A 22,236-nucleotide genomic window follows, 5' to 3' on the forward strand; every position below is an offset into this window, starting at 1 on the left:
TGTCACCCTTCCGTTTCAACAGTCCTGCCCCTTATCATCATTTAAGAGTCTGAAGCATTAAAAAAGAAATCCTTTACAAAGACAGGAAAGTGTCCATTACTGCACTATGCAAATTCACTGTTTCCACTACAGGAGCCCTGAACACATACATAAAGTTTTAAAGGTGCCCTTTGGCTATAAAAGAAATTTTGCCCAGAGTTATGTCAGCAGCAGGAGACACGTCCAATTCCTTGCACAGATCTTCCATCCTGGGAATGCTTTGGGCTGGGGCAGAAGAGGTTAACTCCCTGTTAAATTCATTACACCACAGAAGCTGGAGGAGACAGGGCTGTAGCAGCCAAAGCTCAGAGGATATTCAGTGCAGCAGCTGGGCGCCCAGCACAGGGAGACAAGTCTGGGTTATGGGACGGGAGGGCCAGCAAGGCTGCAGGAATGCAGCTCTGGAGAGGTCAGTCCCTTGCCCACACTGGGGCTCTCTGGGGATGCTGGGGCAGCAGGCACCTGAGGCTGGGAGATGCTAAGCGCAGTGACCCAAACCTTTCTAATTTACCTGGGTGCAGTTTGCCCCACTTTCAGCTGGTAAGCTTGGGAGGTAAGAGCAGGGCCAGAGAAAAGCCTGCGCTTGAGATTTCCAAAGATGTCCGATGCAAGCTTCAAACATACACATCACCCGGTCTGCATTTCATCCACCAGGAGGGGAAAAAAATAAATAAATTCAAGAGGCTTTCAGAAACCTCACAAGAAACAGCTTCTGTAGGGACCAAATGACAGAGAAATGGCACAGGACTGCTGGTGATGGACAAAGGTAGACCCTAGGGCCAGGGCTGGGCACCATCAGCAGGGCTGCAGCAGAGCCAGGTAGCATAACCAAGTCATGCCTTCACTGCAAATCAGAAAACTGTGGGGAGGCAGAGTAACTTGCGGCTACAAGGACTCAGGTCCTGCCTGATGCTACTCACATAACACATGCTGGAGAGGAGCATGGCGAAAAGCCTCAACCCACCTCATACAGGAGCATCTCCTTCAGCCAGCTCCTCCTGCACCCTCAGACTCACACAGGCTTTGACACCTCCACATTTTACAGCGGCCCAGGCTGCCCAGCCCAGCAGGAAAGCGGGGTTTGTAACCCATTGCATTTGCAAAGCACAGCGTACACACAGCTGCCTGGGGCTGCAAAAGGGCACAAAAGCCCTGGAGAAGGCCACGGAGGTGATTATCTGGCAACAAGCACCATGGGCAAGGGAATAAATCAGGTGGAAAGCCTCCTGACCCAAATCTCTGTTGACCAGCCAGGCCTGCCACTTCATTTTGGACTTCAGGATTTGGTTTCTGAACACTTTTCGCTGGGCTTCAAGCAAGCCTTCTTACTAGCTGTTGGGTTGTTCTCATCAGTTTTAAGGCAGAGATAAAGTCCCTCCTCCCTAAGCCAAATTCCAGTTACGTATCAGAAAAGGAATGTGCTGAGCTCCTGCTGCTAAAATTCATCACATTTGGTACAGGCACCTCGCAGAAAGCCTGGCACAAGGCAGCCACGGTCCTACACGTAGCCTGAGAACAGGTGGGGACCCCTCACTCATACAGCATCTCTGGGACATCCTTGCTGCATGGGAGATGGCACAGCAATGGGAAGCAATGAAGAAGGAGGTGGGGGACCGTGCCCACAGCCCCTGTGTACACAGTCCATTACTGAGACAAGGTACAAGTATTTTGCCCATCTGCTTTAAACCCGGTGCTAGGCTGACCTTGGGTCAAGCACCCAAATCAAGGCTGGAAGACCACAACCCCTCCAGGCTGATGCCGTTACCACCATACCCCGCAAACACCAGGAAATCTTGACAGCAGAATAACACTAGCCTTGCTATCCTGCCTTTTAAATATGTGCTGTGTGTAAGCTACCCATACGTCCATCACCAACGTTATTATCTTTTAAGCATTTATGCCATTTGCTGCAGTCCTCCACAATAAATCAGGCTGCAGTATCACTGTCAAATCATAAGGGAAGATCGTTTTATACAGTAAAGCAGTGCTTTAAAACTGCTTATGGCTGCTGTATTAAAAAAATAAGAAAAACCTGCCCATAGTTCCAAAACAGTAATGACTTTGCCTTTAAAAATGAATTTGATATTAAACAAATTTTATAGCCCCAGAGGGGATAATTGCAAAAATGTAACAAAATAAAATAAAATTAGGAAGAAGAGTAGAAAATATACCTTCAGCTCTAATTCAGAGCAGCTTTCCCATACCGAACAAGCAGCAGCACATTGGCACAGCTGTGCTGTTTCCCTTGCGCTCTTAACACCGGTTTTGGTTAAATTAATAAATAGTGACATTTAGAGCAAGTGTGTTCTGTGCCCCTGCCCAAGCAGCTGGGAAGGAAGAGTCCTGTCAGCAGCAACATGGTGCAGTCATTTCTCATTTGAGTGTACAGTGGTCTTGGGTGCCTTGAAGTCCCCAGCTGTCATCGCTCACCCACAGACAAGAACCAGGGAGATACACACCCCAGAGCTAGGGAAAAGCCTGCCCTGTCACAGCAGCTCTCATGCAGGGCAGTTTAGGACAACTCCTAATATCTCTCCAATGATAGACAGTGATGCTGTTTCCTTCAAGGATCAAGTTCTATGTTATTTCCCATCCCATAATATCTGGTTACATGTAGGGCCAATCTTGAATGAAGGAGAGAGGACCCTCTAGGAGAGAATCCCAGTGTTTGCATATCAGTAATAAAGACAAGTGGTGCAAAAGAGCCAACTTGTTCCTACCTGCAGAGGCCTCCAAAGCAATGAATCTGCCCTGAGATAGCAGAGCAGATCCAGGAAGGTCCCATCACCCACACGACTCCTCTGCAGGACCGGAGGCCTCCTGGCACAGAGAGGGAACCAGGACACAGCGACAAAGGGCCATATAGGATGGAGGTATCTAGTGTCCATGGAAATCCTGAAAGTTGGAGCCCTCGGTCAGAGCCTGGTGCTCTTAGAGAGAAGATCTTAGAGATCCTCTTCTCATCCAACTCAAAAGGCGGAGTACTTGCAGCTCATCTGGATACTTCAGACTTGTTCGCGGCCACAGAAAGTCTGCCCTGGTGGCTCAGGCACTGCCTGTGACCCTTTGTACATTCCTTTTAGCCTGTGCTCTCCTGAGCATAATTTTAAAATTTTGAGACCATAAGGTCCTTGCCAAGTGAGACTACCTCTTGGCTCTATATTTGGATGGTACATCGCAAATCAGATAAGGCTTTGCAGCCCCAGCACAAAAAGAAGATGCCCCCCTCTTTGCACTAGACCTGCTGCATACTTTTTTCCTCCCTTCTTCTTCTCCCCCAGCAGAGATCACAGATCATTTTTCCTGTGCGGATTACGATCATTACACTCACACATTGCACTATAAAAGAGGAACCCCGTTTTGTACTGGAAATGCTCTTAACCAATTCCTCAGGGACTGGCAGCTTGCACCAAACACAGCCCTGTAAGAGTTATTACAAGGCCTGTGGTTAGCAAAGATGGAAAGACTCTGGCATTACGTGAGCAGGGCTGCAGGCTCTATGTTTGCAGGCATCAGACCGGGACACTTGAGGTGGGACACCAGGAAAGGAGCAGCACAGGGTGGCTGCAAGAAGACCAGACCCCCCTTTTGAACAAAACTCAGCCCACAACAGGCATGTCACACCCTGAGCACGGGTACTCTGCTCCTCCTCCTGCCCAGGGGAGGACTACCAGGGCTACACCTGCCACCACTTGTTCTTATAGCACACCCCGGCCAATGCTGCTGTCAAATTCAGTTACCGCACAGGTACAGACATAGCTTTTCCTACCTAAGGGCAGTTTTACAAAGTGCAATAAGCCTGGGAATAATGCCGGAACAGTCATATGGCACCAGGTGCCTGTCCACCCAGAAATGGCAACAGCCTCCAGCAAACAAAGGTCAGTCCTCGCCCCTGTGGTTGCAGCTGAGCAGCTCAGGACCTGGTATAATGGTGACAGCATCCATCACACAGGCAGAACCCTGCCAAGGCCACCGCCAGTGGCTCCAGAGAGGAGCAGCAACACTAGCAGCATCCCAGCAGACCCCAGCTTACACCAAGGCAATGCTAACACCATTGTCATGTCCAGGAGCCTGTCCTCCTGAGGCACACGTGGCTGGATAAACAGCTGGCACCGAGCTGTGTCACCGGCACAATCCTACCTTTTCTCCAGTGGCCCTGGAGAAGCAGCAAGTGAGCAGAGCAACAGAATGCCTTACAGAAACACGATGGCGAGGCGCTATGGAAGTGCAGAGAGAGGCTGCAGGGGGCAGGGAGAGCAGAACGTTATTACAGCAGTGTCCAGAGGAAGAGTTTGTGAAGTTGTCAGGAAGGAAACTTTGGGGATTTGGGACAAAGGAAGTTGTTAAGATTATGCAAATGTTCCTCATGGGTCTCCCAGGAGTCCCTGGCTTTGCATTCCAAATTCTTCTGGCTCTTCATTAGTCTGTCTCTATCCCCTACCCACTGAGCAAGCCCAAATGTCATCCTCTTGTCAAAAGATACCACATATCACAAAGGAAACACGTTCCCTCTCCATGCTCACTCTCTGTGCCAGAAAAACTGACCACACCTGTCCTTCTTGTTCATTATTTTAATTTCCCCAATTGACACCATTTGGATTCAGGCTTTGGCTGGTTTCTTGTTGTTTTCCATTGTTGCTTGTGCACAGCCTGGCACCATGCACTCCCTCCACGCTCTCAACACCGGCAAACACAGTGGGCCATAAGAACACCTTCCTGCCAAAACCACACAGAAACTTCTCCCATGTGGTGCTCCCCAGACAAGGCAACAGGCATAGCTTGAAGAACAAAACCCTGAACTCCCCCACAAAATAATTCAAAACCTTCAGTGGATTTCAGTACTGCAGGGCTTGGCCCTGGGCCAGCACAAAACCACAAGCTGAGTTATTAGTGCTTCTGTGGAGCGAGATGTGACCAACATGCACCCAAAGAGGGGGATCCGAGAGATCTTCCCATCCCATGGGGACCAGGGCAGCTTCACACCCACTGCGGCAAGTGAGGCCCTTTCCCGGCACCCCCAGTTTGCAGAGCTCTTTGGCCTGGAGGCAAAATGGGCACGGAGAAGTCCTTTTGGAGGATGGGCAGCTTCTGCCAGCCCTGAACTCTGCAAGCAGAGCAGGGAAGCCCAGGAACCTGGGGGAAAAGGCACTTTGGCACCTGATCTAGACAGTACATTAAGTTTAAAGGAGGGAGATGGCATAAAAGGGCTGTAAATGCCCCACAGTGATTACGTACAGCCCCAGCCCTGAGCTGTGGTTACAACCCCGTGATCCAGCCAGCTGTGCTTAGCACCACAGCTCTCGCTAAACTCTTGTCCAGTTCTGGGAGCAGTTTACCTGGAAAACAACTTGTGCTTCTCTGATCACCATGTCTTTCAATTTTACATTTCTTCTTTCTCTGCCTTTGTTTTTTTAACAAGCATCAAACCCTTTGGAAGTCCTAATGTTGGCTTAGGCTCCCGGCCCTTCCCACCCTCCATGCTGCCCTTCTCCTCAAGGGGCTTTCAGTCTGTCCTGTTCTAAAAATAATTCAAGAGAAATTACAGCGGAGTTATACTCCATCTGTCTCTGAAAATGGTCTTTGTGCTCATATTATTTGCCAGCAACACTCCATCACCACAATTACCACTGCTATTTTATCTCTCTCTGCCTGTAATGCTGACGAGGGAGCAGCAGACAGGGCTGGTGTTTAAGCTGAATAAGTCACTTAAATACATTTATACCCCCAGATCACTACATACAGCATAAATCTAACCATCTATCATGCACCAACTTGATACGAATACTCACCACAGTATCAGGCAAAGCAATCACAAGAAAAATGCAGGATGATTTGAGCTGCAGCTGCCTGTAAGTCTTTGACAAGGGTATTACATGAAAAAATTCAAAAAAGGGATGAAGTCATCTCACCTAGACATGGATTTTGCTGTGCTGACTCCACAGGGAAAGCAGCGACTTGAAAAACTTCTTGGTAGATTTGCAGCTATGCTTGTAATATCCTAATCCAGCAAGGAATTGCCCAAGGCTCAGAGTTGGAACTGGGTTCTTTTCATGAGCAAATCAAAGAGGAAAAATGCCTGAGGCCAGGATGCTTGGTATCGGGGACCTGGCTCAGGTCCTGGCTGCAAAGCACCTCCCAGCTGCCCTCCCCGTCTCTGCTCCACTGCCCCATCTGTGTGCCAGGGCTGGAATGTCTGTCCCCATCACTGCTGTGCCAAGCAGCAGTTAAGAATTGGGAGAAGCTTGGAATCTGACACAAAGGTCCTGCACACCTTATACACTTCTCTGAGGGACTCCGCCATTGACTTGACTGGGAAGAAACCACCTTGTGCTTCCAGCTGCCTGAGACACTATGCAGGTATTTCTCTCAAGCAGCGTTGTTATAATGTGGTTGGCATTGGCCCTGTTCCCTGTAGTATTCATCTGGAACGTGCTAAGAGAAAGATGAAATACTGTTACAGACATCGCCATGTCTGGAGCCAGATGTGTTCTGTGAAATCCACCACCTACCACACCACCACTGAACCAGAGGACAGCATGGTGGGCAAGTATCCCCAGGTACCCCGAGGGGCAGATAAGCTCAGCAGAGCTCAAGTACTTTGCAACGTCCAGGTGAACAACTTGGTGGCCACGTCATGGTTGTGATCCTAGGCAAGAGCCATTCTCCAAGCAGCCAATTAACCCGACACTTTTATCCCCGGTTCCTTTCTTCAGCCTCAGCATGTGCCCAGGGCCATGGTCTGGAAGCTTTACATGGTAACACGCTTTTGCCTTGCAGGTTCTTGGAGGGGAGACTGATGAAGGTACCACACACTCAAATTAGGGACAACAGCTTCTCATCCACCCCAAGGATTTCTGCTCCTAACACTTGCCTGCTCCCTGAGAAACATTTTGTCCACAGCACATAAATATATGGACTGTGCTTTAAGTGGCAGCATTCCCCACTGGAAACCATTCAGCAAACCCAGTCTTACCATTTTTCCGAGAGTCCAATAAAACCCATGGAAGGGTTGATTTTTCCCCGTAGGATTGCCAGCTCTCCCATCAGGCAGTGTCCTGAGGCCAGCCACTCCGCGTGACCCCGGCCCTGGGGGAACCCTTTCCCACTTGCACTTTGTGGCACGTTTAACTAACCCCCCCTGGCTGCTCAACACACCCAGCCTCTCCGGGGAGCTGGGGGAAGGAGGAGAGGGGTGCCCTGCAGTGAGGGCTGGCAGCCCTGCCCAGCTCACCTGGGAGGATGTGTCCATGCGTGCACCGGGCTGTGGGCAGAGGTGATGGGAGGGAATCAGGCAGGTCACAGTGTCAGGAGAGCAGGAGAAAGCTGTTTGGTCTGATGCCAGGAGGCAGGGCTGTAACACAAGCCCCAGTACTCCTCTGTGCTGTGCTCAGGTGAATTTAGCTCAAGATTTGGCACTAGAAGCCTTGGGTTCCCATCCTCAACTCCAGAAAAAAAACCACACACACACACAACTCTGTGACTTCTCTTGCCCTTGGTACCCATAGACCACCAAAGGCAGCACATGGCCACCAATTCCTGCTTCTCTTCTTTCCTCAGATTCAGCTTCAACCCAGGAGGTGCAGTTGCCTGGACGAAAGCAGAGGCCAGGCCCCGTGGTACAGCAGCGAGCATCGCCACTTTTCCCCCAGGTAGACCCCAGGCTCTTTGGGTGCATCAGCTTAAGGGCTGGAGGCAGCCAAGGGCAAAGCAGGAGCAGCCATGGAACACAGGATGGTGCTGAGGAAACCACAACTGCCAGCATGTAGAATAAAAGAGAATGAAGAAAGCAAGGGCTCAGCTGCAAAACTTTATCAAAGCCCAGCAGAAATCTGCACACTGTCACCAAAGGAAATAGGCAGGGGCAAAGCACCAAGCATCAGAGGGCTTGGGCAGTATGCCGCCAACTTCCACTAAAGTAGATAAGAAAGAAGAAGAAAAAAAAAAATCAGTTATCCCTCAGCCTGAAGTAAATTACAAGATGCACCCCTCAAGAGCACAAGGTGAAGCTCCTGATCAGACAAGAGATCTTTGTGCGCAATTCTCCTTGATATCGCCCAATTTGAATTTTAGTCCTTGTGAAGGGTGCATGACTGACAGCTCTGGAAGCCACAGGCATGTATCCCCATGCAAGAGGAGCAGAACGCACAGCCACAGGCACGAGCATCCCTGCACCAGCTCAGCTGCTGCCCAGAGCCACAGGGAGAAGTTGCACATCTGGGGAAAGAGGACAGAGCTCATCCCCTGCTCTGTCTAGCCCTTGCGCACCCCGACAGAACTGGGCACATGGGGGGCAGCTGGTGCCTTGTGGGGACAGTCATCTGCCTCATTTTAGACAGGTGAAAATCAGGTTTGTCATCAGAAGTGTGAGATCTCCGAGGGCTGAGAATCACATCCTTCTGACACCTCCCCACACCACGAGAGCTGGGTGGGAACTGCAGAGGTGGGAGTGTGTATTCAAATATTGGCCCAGTACTAAAGAAGCAGTCTTGAATATCCGCCCTCCTTCAACACCCCTCCACTGCAGGACCCACCATGGGTTCTACCAACAGCTAAACCCACCGGCACCCACCCCCCCCACCAGAGCACCCATACTTGTTAAACAGAAGCACCTCATTTCTGATTACAAACCCCAACTCGGAGCATTAGGCTGCACGTCCTGTATTACTGACCATGGGACAGCAATTGGCCTGGGAATGGTTTGCGTGCCATCAACATTCAATATCACTGGTAAAAGTCAGAGGAAAAAAAAAATAACATCAAATTCAGATCCAGTAAGTACACATCATACTAAAAGAGGGAATTGTGCCTGATTAGATGCAAATGGAAATACGCTAAGCCCTCAGCTAATGTACTCAAGCAGAGATCTGTTGACTTCTGTAACCAAAGTTCACTTAATTGCTCACTTCTTCCAGTTAATACACATAGTTCTAACCTGTCTGCTGTGCCACATACCAATTAAAGCAATCATTTCTGCAACAGTGACAACAGGATCCACTCAAAAACCAAACCACAATGAAGGTTGCTTTAAGGAATTTTGAGAGTAACTTTGGCAAGAAAAGCTGCCTGTTGAAGCTGCTCCACATTCCGGACTGGTGCAAGCATCAGGACTTAGCAAATAGCTCACCACTAAGCAAAAAAAGCAATGCAGGGCTGTTAAAGAAGGCTGGTCTGAGACATTTCAGGTCTGCCTGTCTTTTTCCTCTACAGCAGCTGAATCAAGCAAGGGACTTGGTAATTTTGGAAGACCTGTGTGCATTCAGTTAAAACAAAACTCCAGTGATGAGTTTTCCTAACCTGCCAAGAGGGAATACATCTGAACGATAACACAGAAATTGCAGGGGATGAGGTAGCTCAAACAGGGATTTGGAAGCGAGAACATTTATTACCCAGCCAGCCCCCAGAGTTCACCCTGCCCGTCAGCCACACGCCTCTGCATCCTTCAGCAAAGGGGGCTGCAAAGAGGCACAGCTTTTGCAGAGCAAAATCGAGCAGTTCTGGGGATGCTCACAAATTTGTGAGCTGCCACCCTTCAGGTGAGATACAATAACTGAGCATGTATTTGCTCATAGTCTGCCCTGATTGCAGAGTAAAACGGGCTTATTTAAACTGCTGCTTCAGGCACCTTTTCATTGGAAGTGACAAAGAGGGTTTAGGCAAACACATTTTACTCTGCAATTGGGGCCAGCTAAGAATGTACCTGTGGTCGATTCCTGCAGCTCAGCTGCTACAGGGTAGCTTCTGGCATGATCACTTGAGATCACATGAATGTCAAAGCAGTCCTAGAAAACTGTGCTTTACCACAGGAACTGGGCACAGCACTTGAATTTCTTTTATTTTATTTTTTAAACATTATGTGTGTTTTATCCAGAAATACTCTGTGCTTCAAATAAAATTTCAGGATGTTCCTGGGGAGGGGAATCAGAAGCACATGTTGACCAGTTTCTTTACATTTTCTGTTTATCACCTGCATTCCAGTGCTGATCCCAAACACACCACTCCCTTACTATTTTTGCTTTTAGCACCCTACAGCTCTCAATGATGCTGAGCTGTCAGTGTGTTTTGCCACTCTACAAGCATACCTTTTTTTATGCAGGGACTCAGAAAATTAAGAGGGATCAACAGAAGTTGCAAATACATACTTCACTTGAAGTGCATTCAAACCCCATGTAGAGATTCTCATTTCAGATTAAAATGGCTTTAAATTGCTGCTTAGTCTTCTGCCAAGAAAGAGCCCTGAGAAATGGTTCTTGCTGTGAGGGACTGTGAAGTTTAAGTAGTCAAGACTGGCTGAAAGCATAGTTGTTATATCCACTTCGCACCTGAGCAGATTAAAGTTCCCACCACCAGAAAGAAAGGCTCCTGGCCACCTTGGAGGGAAACTCAGATCTGCCAAGATCCAGCCTGTAAAAATAACATCCTCCAAAACAACCTTTGCACCCTTTTATCCTCTCTGGATATTAGGTAAGCTGAAGAGCTAAAAACCAAAAAAAAAACCCACCTGGGATTCACAGAAAGGGAGCAAGACTGCCATTAACAACAGCACAGAATGTGCAACCAGGAAATTCACAGTTAGGAGAAAGCTCTGCCCAGGCACAGCAAGGTCAGCCTGGCCAGCCTTTCATCATCCCTGAAGGATGCAGTACCTCCTTGTAAACCATGGGATCTCCTTGAAAGCACTCAGGATATAAGACAAGAAGGATCCCAAAGAGAAATAAACCATAAATACATCCTGGTTAAGAAACAGTTCTACAGTTTGCCCATGACTTACAAGTTTGGGCTCATTGTTGCTCTCTCTCAGAGGAGCACTGCAGGAGAGATGAGCACTGTGCCAGGTAGCAAGGCAGCAGAGAAACCAGGAACCTCAGCAGCAACAACAGCAAGAGCTATCAGGTACACAAACACGCCGAGAACACCAATTCCTTTTGAAAACCAGGTTAAAACCATCCCTGTGGAAGCACCCCTCAACACCACCAAAGCCTTGGCCAACAGCAGCCAGCCTGCAGAAGGCCAACACTAATGACGTGGACACCAGCCCTGTGATTAGATGCAACAGCCTAAGAAATTCAATTCCTCCTCTTCAATAACACCCCATTTACCCTAAAAACCAATGCCTCTGCCCCTCCTGGGCATCCTGCTTGTGATCACTCACTGCCCAGCTAGCGCACAGCAGGGACACCCACCTCCCGAGCTGCATCACCAGGCAGCCGCAGCGTTGTTCTTACCCTGGGCGGGGGGGGGGGGGGGGGGGGGGGGGGGGGGGGGGGGCTACATTACAACAGCTGCTCAGTATATGGAGACCCCCGCTCAGCCTCTTCACATCGGGGTGCACTGAGGGCAAGGCTGCACCTTCACCTCCAAACTGCCTCATGCCTGCAGCTGCCTGCAAGGACCCAGCTGGTGAAGGCAGAGCAGACCCCAGGAGAGAGCTCAGCACCCTGCACTCGCCAGCCAAGACACAGCAAAGGGCAGGGGAGGATCTCAGCAGTTTTGGAGCCTGTTCCAGCCCCAGAGCTGCATCCCACCACCCTACTCATACTGACTTGTCCGAGTGGCTCTGTACACCTGCGGCAAGGTATATAAACCCACTGAGGTCAGCAGAGGGATTAAAAAGTATATGGGTTCAATAAACCTACATAGGCGCTCCATTCCAGGGGAGGAGGAAGCTGAAGGGTAAGGCTGAACAGAGGAACAGGCAGCTGCTTTGACCTCAGCCACCTGCAGCATGTCCTGCGGGTCCTGCCCTGCCTCCTCACACCCGTGTGAGGGTGACACGGGCAGAGCTTCACCTCCTCCTTGGAAAATGAGGCTCCTCAAGCAAGACCACAGGATAAGCTCCTGACATTTTACTGTACGCTGAACAGCGTTAAGTAGCTGATCTGTGTGAGGCTGCTTGAAAAGCACCCAAGTAGGGAACAGAAAGAGCATCAAAAACAAACTCCTGCTTTTAGAAACACACTAAAAATACACTCTGCTAGAGGAGATGGCACAACAGCAAAACCACCTGCTAGGAAAGTAATGCTCAGTTGCTGAAGTGCCTAAATTCAAATGTACATGATTTAGATACTCTAATTTTGGTAAAGATAGTAAGGATGGGACAAATTTCAGGAAAAGTCATTAACACTTCAGTGATGGCAGGCACTGGTTTTGCTGCCCAGCCTCTTTCTGACTCTGCTGCTAACTTTACCCTCTAGTAACTTCACATAGGTGACAGGGAGTAAGTCAAGGAGCTATTTCTCTCCACTCTTCCTCGAGACTTCTTTAGGGAACAACAGTTTTACCCTAACGCAAGGATAGGAAAAAAGCAACCCGAGACCTGGCACTGTGGACTCACATGGTTACTGGCAACCCACCTGCAGGCAGTGCTCTGGGACCCCCAGCTGAACACCTCCTCTGCAGGATCTGGGTCGGGGGGAAACCTTTCCTCTTGTTCGCCTGGGCTTTCAACACCCACAGCACCGTTTCCTGTGCAATCCATTCCTCTCCATCCCAAAGCAGCTTGCTCTGCGAAAAGTACTAGGAAAGTGGCACTAAAGTTGTTCCATGTGTCCTGTTGTCAGGGTGCAGCAAGAGCCAGCTGCTCCCCAAAGGCCAGGAAGCTACTCTGCAGGGCTGAGCTTGTTAAACGGTGCCCCTGGGCCCAGGTGGAGCTGATCAGCACCATTAAGCCCCATTAGTGCTCCAGGGCCCAGCACCACCTGCTTTGCTCACGGCAAAGCTTTTGCTTTGTGGTGCTGCTGAAAGCCTGTGGGTGCCAAGCACCTGGGCTTTGCTTCTGCCTCCCTGGCCTGCCCTGGTGCCTGCAGCTCTCAACACAACCAAGCCTGAGCTGGGACCTGTTTTCCACTGCTGTTGGCTCAAAGGGTGCAGCAGGACATGTTAACAGGAGTGTAGCATGTGCTCCTGTGGCTCTGAATTCATGAAGTTAGTATAAATTTAGGGCTGGATTCCTGTGCCATGTCTTTGGTAGCTGACAGGTGATCTCAGAAGAGTTGCGCTCCTTCCTTTGAGCTTGGTAGTTTGGTGTATGGTGTTTTGTGTCATGCTTATACAATACGCTGCAAACAGACCTGCCAGACAAGATCAGAGCTTAAGTTAGATGTGAAGCTACTTAAAATGTTATCTGCATATTGCCAGTGCTCTGAAAATGACCAATATTACATCTTTTGCTTACTGAAAAAGACTGCAGGAGAGATTTACTGTGCAAGCTACTACAGCTCCAATCCAAACCAATTAAAGTGAAGAAGGATTTCCTCTAACTTAAGTGCCATGGATCATAGCCCTTCACCTCCATCTTTTCACATGTCTTTACAGGAACAAGAAGTTAAAGATATGCTTGCTACTTCTAGGCTTACATCTTGCACAGACTGGAATTCAATTAACATTTTTCTGCAACAAAACTTCGAGAAGCACTTCAGAGCTGCTGCTCACAATGCAGAAGCTACTGAACAAATGATACTCTCATTAACGCTCTGCCTTTCCCTGCTGTGCAAGCCAAATCCTTGAACACTAAAAGCACCTCAGCATCAGCTGGGTTCACAGACATCCAGAGCAATTTTTCAAGCTCCCTGACTTTTATAGACCGGGGGGAAGGGATTTGGTGTACTTTAATCCATTCTATTATGTGAACTCAGAAATGGTTTTCACTCTCTAGCACTATAAATTAAGCTGGCTGCAGTTATTCTATTCCTGATTATGCTGAAAGTTACTGGCAATAATTTGACAACTATATTTTCTTGCCCTTTTTTCTTTTCTTCTTTTCCCAATTAACCTGTGAATTTAGTTTCCATGGTAGTAAGTAAATAATGCAATAAAACTGGAGATAGTAGCCAACACATTCACATCTGGATGCCTGAAATTGTGGATGAACACAGTAAAAGCTCCTATATTTTGCAGGAGGAATTTACTGCGTTCACTTCCCAGCCCTTCAGACTGGAAGACCAAGTTGTATGAGAAAATCACATTTGTTTGCACTCCTCTGTTTTTTCAATCTAGAAGATTAATCACGTTTTAAATGTAAGTGAATTCACCTTTGCGAGTCATTAGACAAATACTATCCCACCCATTTTAGAGACTGGAAAATTCAGGTCGGGAATCATTTAGGGATGGAGCTTCTTACCCTAAAAATAGTCCAATCTGCGCAATACGAGCTACTATTAAATACATATAAATACGGAAAATAATCTGTTTTATTAGTGTATTCATAAAAATTTATGCCATTAGGAACAGATTCCATCCACTTGGCTCCCCTTCCTTTGCTCTGACCATTGTGTCACCTTGTCTCCTAAACCCTGATACCAAACAGAGAGGAGGATGTACACAGGCTTGGATTACCTCTGGATAAGTTAGGGGGACACTGTACAGCTCAGAGTATCATAAATAAGTTGCTTCTCTACAGTGCGATGGTATTCTGGGAGTCTAACTATGCCTCTTATTCATGTGAATTAATAAATGTGACACTGATGATTTATTTCAGTACAAATTACTTCCCAGTATCAGTAAGCATAGCAGAGTCCTGCTCCAGGCTGGATACTGAGGATTTTAGCAAATACTGGCTTTTAAAAGCTTCAGTAAAACCTACCTGGGATCCCATCAAACTCAAGTGCCCATGTCAGTTTTCTCAATTATTCTAACGATAAGGACATGTCAGGTACACAAAAGACACAATTCAGACAGCATGACTGCTCTAAAATGATAACTTTAGCATAATGCACTTGACAGTGAAAAAGCAGTAATAGCTATTTTGGGAACAAAAGAAAAATACAATGGATCTGATGACTAAGTGTTCCGGTCCCCAATGCAAAAGCAAAGTAGATCCCTGTCGTATTTAACTTGATTCCTTTGAATTAAACACTTCCATTAAAAGTTTCCCACAGAAGCTTTAATATTTAATTATGTATTCCACCAAAGAAAAGAACAAAATCTTTGCAAAAGGTTTTTTTGTGCATGTGAAATATTTATCAGCATATCTCTTTGGACAAGTATTTTTATCCCCCAGGCTGGGAAAAAGCTTCCATGTACAAATCAGTTTCAAAACATTTTATTTTACAGCTTGAAAGTTTTCTATACTTCAGCACCTCATGCCGTGACTTTGTTATTTTACTTGTTAATGAATGGTAATTAAATCTCTTTTGGCTGAAAAGGTTGGAGGGCTCCTGCTGTATTACAAAAACAATTTCTGAAAGTTACAAAAATGCCCAAGTGTCTAGAAATTAAAGAGTAAAGTTTGCCATGTTTTGAGTCCAAGTTTGAATTGCTTGGAAGGATTTATGTGGGAGAACAGCATGTCCCAGTCAGTGTGTACAGTCTCCCCAGTTGAAGAGACATAATTATGTCACTTTGCGTCTACCAGAGTAAACAGAATTGCATTCTTAATAATGTACATCGTGGCCACAAACTTCCTTGATCTTACTAACAACTGCAGCAAACACTGCATAAACCCTATTATACATTACCTGCACAAAGAACTGCTACATGTGTACATCTAAGCAAAGACTTGTTAATTTTGCATTTGCTCAGTAGGGCTTGAAACATCAGCCTATTAATTTTTCTTCTTTTCTGTTTTCCCATTTCTTTCAGGTGCTTTGAGTCAGAAGATAAGTGGAGCGAGTGCTTACAACAAAGGTAGATAAAGGGGAAATAACTACATCATATTAAGGCATTTTGTGGTGTTACAGTGCTAAATAAAGACACAGTGCTGAAGAAGAAATACCTGCATGGTCTTCACTATTTAGTTACACCAGGGCAGGCTTCTGCTGGAATCATATAGGCAGACTGGGTCCACAGTTCATAAACCAAAACTACATCAATTCTACTATAAAATCCCTTTCTTTTCCAAAGGAAATACAGTGATTACAGAGGGAAAGTTGATTCTAAATTTCTTTTAAACTTACAGTTTCTAAAACAACCCAGGACAGAGTTTAGTAATAAACTGGGAATGGGAATGTGAATGTGATGAGTCCATTCTTATGCTGTAATTTTGGGAAAGAGTCCTTTGAAAGGAAAGCCCTCTACATTGAAGAGACGAACATCAGACCGGTGGCGTGGAAACACAGGCTCCATAGCAGTCAGGAGTCGCTCCTCCTTCTCCCTTTAAATAGAAACAAAGAAAAGGAAAAAAAATATTTAATTCTGCAGTCCAGTGATGTTTACAAAGTAAGGAAATCTGTGTCCTCCAAAGTTCTTTGATGCAACCATGTATCTAGAGACCATTGAAAAACTGTTGATTAAAGCCTGTTAGGCTAAACTGCCAAGACTAGGTGTCTGTTTGGATCTAATTACAAGCCTACTGATTTTTTTTTTGAATTATTAAAAATTAGAAATAAATGAGTTCTCTTTGTGCTACTCCCCAAAATGGTCAGAGCATCTCATTAGAGCAAGTTTGTACATGAGTTCCATGACTTCAGATTCTAATCACCGTCCCATTCTAGCAAGTATATGCTTGTTTTCAAACAGCTACATTCATCAAAGGCACAATGGGGAGATATTTTTTCTTTGTCAAATTTCAATGAATAAATAGTGTTACCTGTCTTCACATTTTAACAAAGTTCTAGTGATAATTACCCTGCTTGTGATATTTGCAGAAAACTAACAGTGTGCTGTGGGTGCCCTGATAGCCCCAGGAAGTTGCTCCATCTGAGGATCAAGGAAGGCTAAAATTTCATGGCCTTAAGAGAGGGGAACAAGGGTTAGCTGGTTCCACTCTTAGGAGGTTGGAGAGGTAAGCACAGCAGAACAAATATGAAGGGCAGTATTTCATACTCACTGTGATACACCTGGAGGTTTCAGAGAAAGTTCCCGAGATATTTAAAATTAAACCAGTAATTCATAAAGGTACACTTGGTTATCATAACAGCATATGTCTCAAGCCTTTACAAAGAAGGTCACTGCCATTACTTTTATTTTACAGTCATTGAGACTGAGACACAAACATCAGTACAACCATGCTTTTGCAAAATCTAGCCTTGCCATTTTAGAACCCTTTCTCAGTCCCCAGTAAGGAAAAAAGCCTCACTTCCTAGAATTAACGCTTTTCTCTTTGTCCCTTAATAACTGTGTCAGGAGAGGAGGTAGTTCAGAGAAACCCTGTAAGATGACTAGTTATGCTTCCTCTTCCAAATTTAACCTGTATGGACATGGAAGAATAGGCAAAAGATGGCACAGATGAACTTAACCATAAAAACCACTTATACCTCTTCTCAATTGTATCAATGTAGCGCTAACGGATGTGCCAGCTGACAGCACTAAAAACTAACATGCTATATTTAGATGGCTCATCCTATCTCAGTATTGGGCTTCCAACTCTGGGGAAAGAAAATGATCCAGAGTCCATGCTCATTCTTTCTTCATGCTCCCATGGAGACAGCCAACAGATGTACTCATCAGTATGGAAAATTCTATGCAGCTGAATACTGTAATATATTATGCAGAATTAATGTGCAAGCAGCCACGTGCAAAAGCTCCCAGTTACTACTGACATCCCTCAGTGCAGTTATTTACATACATAGGACTGCAGGATCAGGTCTCTGGTGTGGATTTAAGCTCCATCTTTCTCACTGATTCTTATCAAGATCAAACTGGAACCTGAGTGCTATAAGCAACAAGAAAAAGTGAAGCAGAAAGGGTGCAAGAAGCAGGGAAGAATGGGAAGAGTAAGAAAAAGAAAGCCTAAGATATCTGGGAAAGATAACATTCAGAATCAGAGAGCAGAAAAAGAGGATTTCAAATTCACAACCAAAATCTTAAACATTGGATTTTCAGCTTGAAACAAAACAAAGCTAAATTCTTGTTGTCACTCATTATATTCCTTCAGCATCCCATGGAAAGCTGCATTGGTTCAGTATCAAGACTTTAAATCACAAACCAGAACTGTCTTGTGCAAATCAATAAAAGCTTTAGATTATACCTTTGAGTGAGGTTGTCTGAGAGTATCAATTCTCTTTCACACCAGGGTAGTCAATAATACTATTAATGCTATTGTCCTAACAGGATCCTCTTTTTATTAGCAAAACCAGCCACATTTCTTTCAGACATGATGTTAACATTAGCCAGCATGATAGAGATCAAGTCAGAGGTTTTGTGTCATCTGAGATTTAGAGCAACCTGAGATTGTACAAATCAAATGGGCCCTGGTTCTTTGGCTAGCATCTACACGCCATCAGTGCCTGCCCAGCCCAGCCCAAGGCAGCAATGATGTGGAATGGCTGTATGTCAGGGGTGGAATCTCCTTGGGGAAGGATCTGGCTGCACAACACACTCACTCTATTGCAGAAAGCAAGACATGTCATGCACAATTGGCAGTTTGGAGAAGGAAGGCTGCACAAGGTTGTTTCCTTCGCACCGCTGCTGGGCAACGCAAAGTACAGCCTAGAGATCACAGAAGCTGCAGTTATCCAGAACTGATATGCCCAGTTATGTCTTGGAGTGGGCATATCCTTCAAAGCAGGATGTAGTCTAACAGGTTTGACTGGGGAACAAAACAATGAGGGACAAAGGAGAGCAGAGCCCAGCAGGTGGCCACCGCTTGACTGCCACAAAGACAAGAGAAGTGCAAGTCAGGGCTGGCAGCACAGTGCTGGTAGAGTCTGAGCCTGAGGTGGGAGTAATGAGATGCTATCATCCTGCAGAAGCACCGCTAGCAGCATCTGAACTTAGCTCCAAAACACAGATGTCACAAAGGTACCGTGCTCATCCAGCTACAGCCATGCCTGCCCACAACCACCACTTGACAAGCTGCACTAATAGCAGATACCCATCCCGAACCTATAAACAGTGTACTGAGTACAGCACTAATTGACCTGCAACACAAAATTCCATTCACCGTGTATGATTAACAAACCCAAGGTCAGTCACCATCCCTTTGCACAATATTCTCGTTAAAGCAGTTATGACACTAGCAACTTGGATTTTTTCAACAGTTATGACTGGAATTAATTCTAGGTCCAATATAACAACAAAACATGGGTGAATTTCTTCTCATCTGATGAAAAAAAAAAGAAACATGATGCCAGGGTCTGAAATGGAAACATTAAAACTATTGTGAAGAGGATACTTAGCTGCTGGAAATGGATTATCAGGCATTATGGTAGCCTCACATATTGATCCTAAAGCTCCAGGAAGACCATTAGCACTGCACAATTGTTGCTAATTCCAAACATTAAGGTAACATTATGCAATTTCAGGTGGACAAAAGTCACTCTTTATCACTGACTGTTTTGCTAATTTAGTCATCAAAACTGTTAGCTGGCTGAAATACAATTAAGGAAGAAATAGAGACAAGCAGCTTTGAATTATATACAGCAATGTAGCAAATCATTGGCTTTAGTGTGTGAGGAAGGTACAGGCTGAGGATGGAAAGGAGTCAAAAGACAAAAGGTATACACAGAAAAACTCAGGAACAGATTGTGTCATCTGACCACAGAAATCTAAAAATCTTCTCCTTAAAAGTAAAATTCAGTAACTCCATTTTCAGAAGTGACTCATAGTTTTGGTGTCCTAGTTTGGAGATCCATTATCAGAATAGTCTCATCTCTCAGACTCTGCAAATTAGGTCACTTTAACGGGCCAGAAATTGGGCAACTGAGATCCTAGTTGTTTTCTTTTAATCAAGAGGAGCAGCTGGATGCTCAGTTGTGGACCAAGAGTAGCAGGGAGATGCCATCAAACTGCTACGGGTTAAGGATAGACAACAACTACCTACAGGAAAGCTCTTAGGCTTCATCAAAAGATAAAGACATCTGACAAAGCCAGACTGAGCATTGCTCGCTTTCCTCCATCTGGATGTAGAAAGGGAACAAGAAGTGTATGGGGAATGCTCTTCCCTGCAATATCTGCCTACAGAAGTCAGAACTACCACATTTTGGAAACAACAATGGCATCATTCTTACACCAGGATTACACAGTTGCCACTTGCAGAAAGGTGAGGACGACAATGTCAGATGCTGTTTCACTGTAATTATAATTTGTAAAATGCATTGAGGTCCTCATAGTGTTGGAGGATCTCTCATAATATTTGAAAAGCCATGGCAGTCAGATGAAGTCCTTGGTGACTGGAATAAAGGAAAACATTGCACCCTTTCTTAAAAAGAGTACAAAGGAGGACCCTGGGAACTACCATCCTGTCAGCCTCTACCTCTGTGCCTGTGAAGATCATAGAACAGATCTTCCTAGAAGCTATGCTAAGGCACATGGAGGACAGGGAGGTGATTCAAGAAAGGCAGTATGGCTTCACCAAGGGCAAGTCTTGCCTGACCTATCTAGTGGCTTTCTATGATGGAGTGCCTACATCACTGAACAAGGGAAGAGCTACAGATGTCATCTCTCTGGACTTCTGTAAGGACTCTGACACAGTCCCCCGTAACATCCTTCTCTCTAAACTGGAGAGACAGGGACTGTTTGATGGATGGGTGCATCCAGAGGATAGTGGTCAACAGCTCAATGTTCAGATCAGTGATGAGTGGTGCTCCTCAGGGGTCCATATTGGGACCAGTACTGTTTAATATCTTCATCAATGACACAGACAGTGGGATTGCGTGCACTCTCAGCAAGTTGCAGACAACACCAAGCTGAGCTGTGTGGTTGACATGCCTGAGGGATGGGATGCCATCCAGAGAGACCTAGACAAGCTCAAGAAGTGGGCCCACATGAACCTCATGAGGTTCAGCAAGGCCAAGTGCAAGGTCCTGCACCTGGGTTGGGGCAATGCCCAGTACCAATAAAAGCTGGGGGATGAATGGATTGAAAGCAGCCCTGAGGAGAAGGACTTAGGGGTACTGGTGGTTGAAAAGCTGGACATGGCCCAGCAATGTGCACTCACATCCCAGAAATCCAACCATATCCTGGGCTGCATCAAAAGAAGCGTGACCAGCAGGTTGGGGGAGGTGACTCTCCCCCTCTAGTCTGCTCTGGTGAGACCCCACCTGCACTACTGCATCCAGCTCTGGAGTCCTCAGCACAAGAAGGACATGGACTTGTTGGAGCAGGTCCAGAGGAGGGCCACAAAAATGATGAGAGGGCTGGAACACCTCTCTTATGAAGAAAGACTGAGAAAGTTGGGGCTGTTCAGCCTGGAGAAGAGAAGGCTCTGGGGGGACCTTATTGCAGCCTTTCATTACCTAAAGGGGGCTTATAACAAAGATGTGGACAAACATTTTAGCAGGGCTTGTTGTGACAGGACAGTAATGGTTTTAAACTAAAAGAGGGTAGATTTAGACTAGATAGAAGGAGGAAATTTTTTACAATCAGAGTGGTGAAACACTGGAAGAGGTTACCCGATTGGTGATAGATGCCCCATCCCTGGAAACATTCAAGGTTGGATGGGGCTCTGAGCAACCTGGTCTAGTGCAAGATGTTCCTGATTATTGCAGGGGGGGTGGAGTAGATGACCTTTATAGGTCCCTTCCAACCCAAACTATTCTGTGATTCTCTATGTGAATTTCGATGTGAGAGACCAAACACTAATCTGTGTCCTCTAGGCACCATCTCATTGGTATGAATAATTTAACTGGACTGCAGAAGATGTCAGCAATATCTCTGCTGGATGTTCTTGTCCTGGCATAGATCATGGTAAATCTAGACCAGACTGAAGTAATATGATGGATAACATTCAGGAAAATTAGGCAACAATATCCTATCACCTCTGTCAAATTTGGCCACAGCTGATCAGAAGTGTAAAGAAGAGTCTAAAAAAAATGTAGTCTATGCAGAAAGTTGTGTAAACAGACTGTTATTTTCCCATACTTGGCCTGAAGTACAACATCACCCTTTAGGTAATGTTGTTCCTTGCGTTTCTGAGCCAGATACTTCTTTTTCACATCCAAAAGTTCCTTGGCAAGTCTTTCAATTTCATGTTTGTATTCTTGGCTCTGTGATTGATACATATTCCGTTCTGAGGACAAAACCTAACAAACATAAGACAAAAAGGAGAAACACGAGATGTTAGTTTCACTTACATGTGATTTAGTATTTTTACAAGCAATTTTTCCTTTACGTTTAACAATATAAGACATCGCCATTCTCCACCACATCTCATTTTCTATCAGGATGTTTCATTTGATCACCTCTGCTTACCTAAGGACAATCTACAAAATTAAGACTATGCCATTTAACCACAATAAAACATGAAAAATATGCCCCAAGCATTATGGGAATGGTATTAATACATACATTGGCTTTTAATGTTCTGGGACACAAATCTGGGTG

The 22,236-nt window shown here is 45.9% G+C and overlaps 1 protein-coding gene across 1 annotated transcript in view; it reads right to left on the reverse strand.

Moving 5' to 3' along the window:
* Positions 1–15,848: 15,848 nt before the first annotated feature.
* Positions 15,849–22,236, reverse strand: part of CFAP58 (cilia and flagella associated protein 58) — a 60,412-nt gene continuing 54,024 nt past the window's right edge. The window contains exons 17-18 of the mRNA XM_040607483.1: positions 21,775–21,935; positions 15,849–16,126 (exon numbers count right to left, since the gene is read on the reverse strand). Of these exons, the coding sequence (XP_040463417.1) occupies positions 16,003–16,126; positions 21,775–21,935 (285 nt within the window). The 3' untranslated portion in view covers positions 15,849–16,002. The remainder of the gene's footprint in view (positions 16,127–21,774; positions 21,936–22,236) is intronic.

The sequence above is a fragment of the Falco naumanni genome, chromosome 9 (assembly GCF_017639655.2).
Source record: "Falco naumanni isolate bFalNau1 chromosome 9, bFalNau1.pat, whole genome shotgun sequence".
NCBI lineage: Eukaryota > Metazoa > Chordata > Aves > Falconiformes > Falconidae > Falco > Falco naumanni.